The following is an 8546-nucleotide window of genomic DNA, read 5'->3' as shown; positions in this document are numbered from 1 at the left end:
TTATTCAATACTTCTGTAACCCACATACTCTTTTTAACTAAATGGGTTTTCTAAGGAAAAGTTAAAAAATGATAAGTAGAAAAATACTTGGTTAGAAATTTTGTAACATATTCATGACAATCAGACCCTAAAATATGGAAGAAATATGATCCATTTTAAAATATGTATATTTTGGTGGATTTTTAAAACTTTTGTTACCAGTAATGCGTGCCTCTATTTAAACTACCATTTTCATTTCCTGGACTCTTGTAGATATTTGATATATTGTACAAATAACTAAAAGTATTATTTAGGGATTGCAGACTGTTTAAACAGCACAGACTATGATTCTTCTAGAAAGAGTACATTTGTGCTACATTAACATGCTTTTGCAGACCAATAGATTAAAAGCAATGTAGTTTGTTTAAGATGCACTTGTCTACATGTTGTGTTGCAGTTGTGACATATTAGATAATGCTTAAGAAGTCTGATATTATTTGATTAACATACTTTTCACCCTTTTCTAATCTTTCTTTGAAAGTGTGTTAAACTAAGAAATGAGGTAGAGCATTCATCATTAACAATGTAATGAACATCATGTTCAAAAGGCATCTTGTATTTATGAGCATTTATCATTTTAAAATGTTTATATTGTTATTTTATATGGTATGTATCACCATTTTATAACTGACTGTATCTTCTTAAAAAATTATTTATTTGAATGAATGCATCTATTGGTGCAGTAATTCAAAACCAATTCTTAGTTTATGTTCTAAAAAACAAAACTTGAATACAAAGCTTGCTATTTTGGTTATGAAAGACACTGATTAACTAAACTAATTAAAATGAAATCTAAGTTGAGTTCCTTTTTATTTTTCCCATTGTACTTTATTGTATTTGCTTTTGCTGCTGTCACATAAACAGATAAGGACTTCAGACCATGTGCATCTGTCACTAAAGTCTCTTGGCAATTTATACTAAGTGAATAGTGTGGAGTTATGGTGTATGAGACACAACTCTGTACAGACAACCTAATTTTGAAGTGCACATAACATATTCTGATGAATGAATAGTAAATACTAAACCAATAGTATTGGTAATCAGATTAGTCCAGAAAATGAAGGTGCAGTTCAAAATGGGATCATTTTTTAGAATCAAAAAGGAGCAGAGAACTAGAATAACAGGTACAGGAAGAAATAATGCAGTGGATTGGGGTGGGCCCTGTTAGGGTCTTTAGTAAGACAGCAGCAGTTTCAGAGAGATGTGAAGCGTCCCTGTGTTTTGTACAGAGACGAGCACCATTGCAGAATGTCTCTGCATTAGGAATGTAGTTGTGGTAGGTCTCTTCCCTGGGCCCATGGCACATGAGGTCAGCTCTGTGTCTACAGCTGCTCACTGTAGGCGGAGGCTTTGTCTTTAAGGAGGTCCAAACACAAGAGGCAGCTCCAGCTCCCTATAGGAAAAAAAAACAAAGAAGATGACACTGAGGCAACGAGTACAAATCCTAAAACAAGAAGATCTTCTTTCCCTGAGGTGATACCATGATAAATCAGGAAATGCCATCTTTTTAAGGGCTCACTTCATATCTGCATTGGCATATTTCCAGGAAATGCTGTGTGACTAAAATATACAGCAAATATTTGGATAGTGAGAGGGCCATACGTGTAAAACTTCCATCATAAATTATGTCAGGTCTGGTTGTGTGGTTGAGCATCTCAGCTATATAGGCTAGCTGAGAAGACAAATTTTTCCATCATTAAGATCTACTCCTGTAGGCACCTCACTTAGTTCCACCTCATTTAACCTGGTCTGCCATCTTGCATTCAGTTACCCACAAATTAATCAATTCATTATAACTACACTGCACATTTATTTACACTTTGTTGAACATATCTGGGTAGAATGTGTCATCTCCACCCTTGAAAAATAAGCATATTTAGTTGCGCCTAGAAATACCTTCTGGAGGCTGAGTCATTGGGGGCTTCAAGCAATACATGTGGTATCCACGGTCGCAGTCATCACAGAATAAAAGCTGGTCCTTAAGCAGAAGATACATCATCCGTTACTTTCCTGCCACACTGAAGCCTGTGATTGTACAGGTTTGTGCTGCTAACATTCATAAGAGTGTCTTGACAGACCACTGTAGATGGGCAAGAGTTTTTGGAAAACCCAAAATGTTGTGAAAACATTTGCAAAAAGACAAATAAATCCTGATTATAACAGACAGAATCACTCAAACTATAGTCTGTCTCAAAAGACTGAATGTCAGAATGCCCAGTATTCTTCAGATCAAATCAGAGCAATTCACAAGCATGTTTCTTACATCCAGAGCCCATTATATATTATACATACTGTACCAAACATTGTGATAATACAGAGGCAGACAATACTATGTTGTCATGGATTTTTATACATTTGATCTTAATGTACCATTATTTTACACTTTTCCCTTTCCAACTCATGAAACATATAGTTCTTTAGAAATGCAGAACTGCTGTTAAACCTGGAAACCTAAAGCTCTTATATTTATATAGAACCACAAGTCACAATACAGTATTTTGCATGCACCTAAAAGCATCTGTAGAGCCTTACATCATTCTCAGACGTGCCGCAAAGGCTGCAGGACTTGCACTCAATGCACTGCCACTGGTAGGTGTGTACAGCCTGCATCATGTTGTCAGTGAATTGCAGACAGGTGGGGTGGCCTGCAGGGATAGGAGATGATAAGCAAATAGAAAAGAGACACCATTTCTGCCAGAGCATCTGCTGCAGCACTATTGCTCAGAATGTGAGTCAGAAATGTTTCAGCTGGAGATATCCGTCAGCTGCAATTACTGGGTAATGCAGGGTTTTATGATGGACTGGACTGTATCACCCTTATTACAAGTGGTGGAAAATGTTCCCTCAATGCAACGTGTCAGTTTTCTTTTTATTGGTCAGACACACTCACAAAATCTTAAGAGTGGCTTTTCCCCTCAATCAATGTGATAAAGAAACCTGGATTTAAATAGTTTACTATTTACTGTATTTGCTGTCATCATTTCATAGACCATTCAGTGCCTACTGGATAGATTAACTACTGTGTATGTATTGAGTTTGTTTAAACTCTTAATCTGGGGGTGCAAGATACCATTTTTAGGGGGTTTAGAAGGTAAATAATCGAAAAACCTTAATATTTTAATGTAATGCAAGTGTATCATTTTCATGTATTCTAAATTGTACTGCAAAATTTAAAAAAAATTAAATCTATCTCTTTCATTCTGTAGTTCTGATATATCAGTCACAGGGTGCAAAGAACAGATTTTGAGAACTAAAGAGGTGCAGTAAAAGTTAAGAACCCACTGGTATAAAGCATTAATATCTGTGGGTGATTAATATCCCCTAATATATTACTAATAATACTAGCAAAGACTAGTATTTTTACTAGTACTAGTAGACTAGTACTAGATTATTGGCCAAGGTTCTGTATACAGGTATCAATGTACTATCAAAACATGATATAGTGAACAAATGCCATGTGTAACACTTTTCACTGGGACCTGAAAACTGCTTTTTTCCCTTTCATTCTGTGATAAATACAGATTTTACACAATAATACACAATAGTTTTCACTGTATTGTAAAAACTGACCTTTAATAATGTTACAAAGAAACAAGTAATAGGTTTATTCCATGCTAAAAAGAGAAGAAAGAAAACACAACATTTCGGCTGTGGGGCCTTCTTCGGGTATAAAGGCTCCACAGCCGAAATGTGTTTTCTTTCTTACAACCTATTACTATTACTTATAACCTATTACTTGTTCCTTTGCAGCCTACGCATGCTGACACAGATACCCACCTGAACTATTTAAATGATGTTAGTCAAGAAATAGTAATGCTAGATAATCCCATTGCTGACACACCCTTAAAAGTGCAACTTCCAGATGTTGCTCTTTTTTGAGGATCCGCATGTTTTGCAGCTCAGAGATTCACTGATTAGGTCTTATCAAAAGAGTCTGACTTTTACTTGTGATTTGAGATAACATTAAAGAAGGTGGAGAAGTCATGAACTGTCACATGGAACATCGGTGGAATATCAGGATTCACAAGTTTCTTATTTCCGTCTCACTGAAACACTCAGGACACTATTCCATTCTCTGAGTTTCCTTCACTGGAAACTTTGAAGTGTAATGCAGGAAAAAAAGGTTTCAGGTTCAATACTGTAATGAGGAACTTAATTTGTAATTTACTAAGAGCTCCAACTCACTCACCTACTGTAGTACTGAACATACAGTATTTTCCATACTTTGGCCAAAAAAACAATTCACAGCTTGACAACATGTAGAAATTTATTAGTTTAGTGGGGATGAAATTTTAAAACCAGTAGGATGATATAGAAAAATGAAGATAAAAAATTTACCAGACATTAACATGTTTTCAGGAAAAATAATTAGTGATCAGTGGGACCTAATTTTGATCAGTAAAGCTACAGTATATTCACTGAAACGGCCAAGATAAATCATTATACCTACTCACATGGCCAACTAACTGCAACATGCTATTAATGTAAATCTCCGTGACATGATACTTTGTATTATAATCTATCAAAATATGTGCCTCATGTTTGCCCTCTCCATGTTCTGGGCATGTTGACCCAAGTGTGCTGGAAACTTCAATCAGAAAATCATTGTTGCCAGAACATTATGCAAATTTGCTACTTCTATACAAGTATCCTGGTAAAAAGAAAACGCAATTGGTTAGTCCAGGAGACCTCCCCAATGTGAAGAATCTGCTTTTTAAATTTAGAATCGCTAAATTAAATCACTTAATTTGTTTATTTGCCCACGACTTGGAAGTTGTGTTTTTCAATCAGGGCATGCTGCTGCACTCCCTCTAACTGCCCTTGGGGAAAATGAGGAAGGGAAGGCAGACTCCTCCAACTTCACCCTGCATCTTTTAACACGCGACAGGCACCACAGCACCACAGTGGAGGCTCAACACCACCAGCAAATCTGCAAGTGCATGGGAGACCTTAGATGCTGTGTCCCAAAGTGCCTGAGAGAACTAATCACTATTCCCACCCTCCCCTTGGTAGCGCAGCCAATTGTGCTCTGAAGCGTGGAAAACCTTGGTCACCTAGTAACATAAATCAAGCGCTAGCCTGCAATCACAGAGCTCAACCTTCTCCTTGGCCTTGGCCAGCAATGGTAGTGCCTCAGAAATGAGCTCCTTAGTCAACACATATTTACTAGCTCACAATTAAGTACTTTTGCACTTAACTAGGCTGTACCGAGTAACAGAGGAACTTCATTTGCTTGTGAAAAGGGTGACCTAACAGAGGAACTTCATTTGCTTGAACAGTAACTTCTGACTCCTATCTACAGCAGTGTATTGCCTTCTGAAGAACCAATAAAGTTGGAGGGTTGTTACAGGCAGGTCTTACAATGATTTGATGAAGCATAGTGGAAAAATGTTGTTGTGAGCATATAAAATAATAAATTAATTATATTTCAGACATTTAGAAAATACTGTGCTGCTAAATATAAAAACCAAAAAGATCACAATAAAGTGTTTCACTTTAAGGGCCTTTATTATTTATTCTGGCTGCCAAATTTCCAGCACTAGAGGGGAAGGAAGTAACTATTGTGTGCTGAAAGTCTCTTCACACACAGGAAATAAGGACTCTTAATACAAATAGTTGAAGTGCTGTTCTTCTTGTTTACAGCACAAACAATTTGGCTGTTCCTTTGGGATGCAAATCAGAATGCTGCACTGTCTAAATAAACCTATTAATGCTGTTATCTTAGAGATCCAGACACACCATCTCTGTCTCCGATGAGTTCAGGAACCTGTAATCACATCCCAGGATACTTCATTCCAAGGTTCATTCCAAGGGATCTAGCAGGGACATTTTCCGATGACGTCTAAAAAACCTCCATCTCACTGCAGCTGAAGGCACGGCTTCACTGGAATGTCAGTCTTTGCAAATTACGTAAGTGCATAATATAAATAATGTATTTGCTGATTTAAATGTAAACTTTAAAAATAATAAAAGGCAGGTTTCTGTGGTTACTAGCCAAATGTAGTGCAACTATTTACCTTTGCACCTAACACAAGAGACAAGACATTTAAAGAAAAGTCATACTGTTAGTCTATATTTCAATTTATATTTCCAATTGAAGGATTGTGCATAGTCAGATATCAGTAAAATGTATAGATATAAGAACATCAATAATAATCATGTGAATGCATACTTTAAAAATAAATATCTTTAATTTCTAAAAGGCTGGTAAATTCCATTCACATATAAGGTTATGAATTAAGAAGGCTTTAAAAGCTTTTTTGATGAAAACTTTGCTTTTAATTCCAACCTAAGAATGTTTAAAGAGCCGTCTTGTGCCACATGATGGAAATATGGATGAGACACCTTACTGAAATAAAAAGGAGTCTCTGACACAAACTAACATGAAAACAAACTCATTCAAAGCAGAATGTGAATACCCGTCCAATCACACATCACTTCAACCCTTCTTTAAAAAACACTTATGAAAATTGCCATCCATCGTCAGGCTAATAACTAAAAAACTTTAAAAATATCAGTGATGAAGCGGAGTAAAAAAGTGTAATATGTGTAAGGGTATTATGCATTTCTTCCTGACAAATGGGCATTAGGTATAGTGTGGTAGCATAGTGAAAAAAAATCACTATGTTACTCTCCACCAACAGCATAGTGGTAGTAACAATGTTCATCTTGTAACCAGCAGCCTTTATATTCTACAATTCCTCATTTTTGAGGAATTCATAGTAGACTGTGTTGTACTGTATCAGTCTAACCCAAAACAAGACATTCATCACCTTCCACACAGGCCATGACCATTCAGCTCAGTCACACACTCTTTTCAGTCAAGCTACATCAACCACCTAGGCATGGATAGGAGACTCGTTCTTTATTTCCTTTTGTTACAATAAAAATATTTCCAATAACAAAGACTTTCCTTTGTAACTGACAATTTGAAATAAACATATGAAGAGTCTGAAACAACAGTCACTTTCATTTCAGTTCAGCTATATAAAATTGTGGCTTTAAATTAACAAGAAGGTCCTGCAAAATTCAGCAATTTTAACATGTACAGGGACCTTACACAGACCTCCTGTTATTTTTTATAAATTAAAGATTTCACTGACAAAAAGTGTCTGCTTATACATCATCTAAGCCTTCTGTTTCACAAAAAAGCCTCTCAGCACAATAAGTAAAATGTGTGAGGTGCAAAAACATCATAAGCTCACAAGAAATATACATTTCTAACATTAACCACTGAAAGTCTCATAAACACAGTTCATTCAGTCAGTAACTATAACATTCCACTGAACAAGGCCTTCAGCAGAAGGTTGACCAGGCCATATTAACCAATCCTTAAAAGAATATTGGTTTAAACTACAAAAAAAAAGACTAAAATATTTTGACTAGAACTTATCTACTGTCTGTAGTTAAGTTCTATTTGCTTCTAATTTTTTTTAATATGTTCGAGGGATGCAGGGATACTAACACGCTAGGAATTTACGTCTGCACCCAAGTGGCCCCCATAGAAATTGCTTTCCCAGGAATTATTTCCTTTATTCCACTATGTCCTTTTTCAATTTGATTGTACAGAAATAAAAATCTGTTTTTAAATATCATTATTTTCAACAAACCAGTGTATTAATCCAGAAAGATCTCCAATATGCTTTAGGATGGTTTGGTCTCACTTATGACCCAAACAAAAATTCCACATGATCTACAATAAGATGTTTTTGATTTTCTTGCAACACTGAGACAAACGGTACGCAGAGCTACAGGATATGTGAGTACAGCACTGAAGGTCAAAGCAAATGAAAATATAAGCTATGGATGAACTGCCTTTGATGACATGTTGACTTCAATCTGTAAGGATTATAGTCTTAAGGCTGTCTCCTTCCAAAGCTACCTGTAGCAGCTAGATGGTATAAGTAGTTGTTCACATGTTAGGGCAGAATTGAATACCAGTTTTAGTCATGCAGACCTAAAACACACATTCATGTACAATCAAAAGGTTGACTCCATCTGTTTCTTCTTTTTAATTATGAAATTTTCAATGATGATGTCCATTTCAGTTTCTCCCATGAGCCTTCCACCTGGTACATGCACTCCTGTTTCTATTGTATTGTCCCAAGCCCATTTTAACATCTAGCTTTTCCATGCTTTGATTTGAAAAAGACTTGAAGAGCAATATAGCAGCTATCACCTCTTTCTAAAATCATTGATCAGGTTTTTGTTAATTAGAACAGTGTCCCAAAACTCTTCAGGGACCACTGTCTTTAGAATCACACACTGTCAAGTCAAGTCAATTTGCAACCAATTTATCACTACTATCAGAAATGCTATTTATAACAATCTGAGAGAGTGTTCAACATGTTAACAAAGCCAAGCAACTAATCTTCTTATTACATGCATTGAGAAAGCTAGAACAAATTGAAACATAATGGTTAATCATAAATCAATGTGCAGTTTTCTTTTGAAACATGTTGCTTCCATTGCATTTTAACCGGTAAGGCTGCATTTTTTTTAATTAT

The 8546-nt window shown here is 35.9% G+C and overlaps 1 protein-coding gene across 1 annotated transcript in view; it reads right to left on the bottom strand.

The window, feature by feature from the left end:
* Nucleotides 1-857: 857 nt before the first annotated feature.
* dpf3 (double PHD fingers 3) overlaps nt 858-8546 on the bottom strand; it is a 70467-nt gene continuing 62778 nt past the window's right edge. Inside the window, exons 9-11 of the mRNA XM_088925868.1 lie at nt 2572-2684; nt 1936-2017; nt 858-1432 (exon numbers count right to left, since the gene is read on the bottom strand). Coding sequence (XP_088781994.1) covers nt 1362-1432; nt 1936-2017; nt 2572-2684 — 266 coding nt within the window. The 3' untranslated portion in view covers nt 858-1361. The remainder of the gene's footprint in view (nt 1433-1935; nt 2018-2571; nt 2685-8546) is intronic.

Source organism: Atractosteus spatula, chromosome 9, assembly GCF_055471065.1.
Source record: "Atractosteus spatula isolate fAtrSpa1 chromosome 9, fAtrSpa1.hap1, whole genome shotgun sequence".
NCBI lineage: Eukaryota > Metazoa > Chordata > Actinopteri > Semionotiformes > Lepisosteidae > Atractosteus > Atractosteus spatula.
Note: the sequence above shows the minus strand (reverse complement) of the source record. Positions and strands in the feature narration are given on the sequence as shown.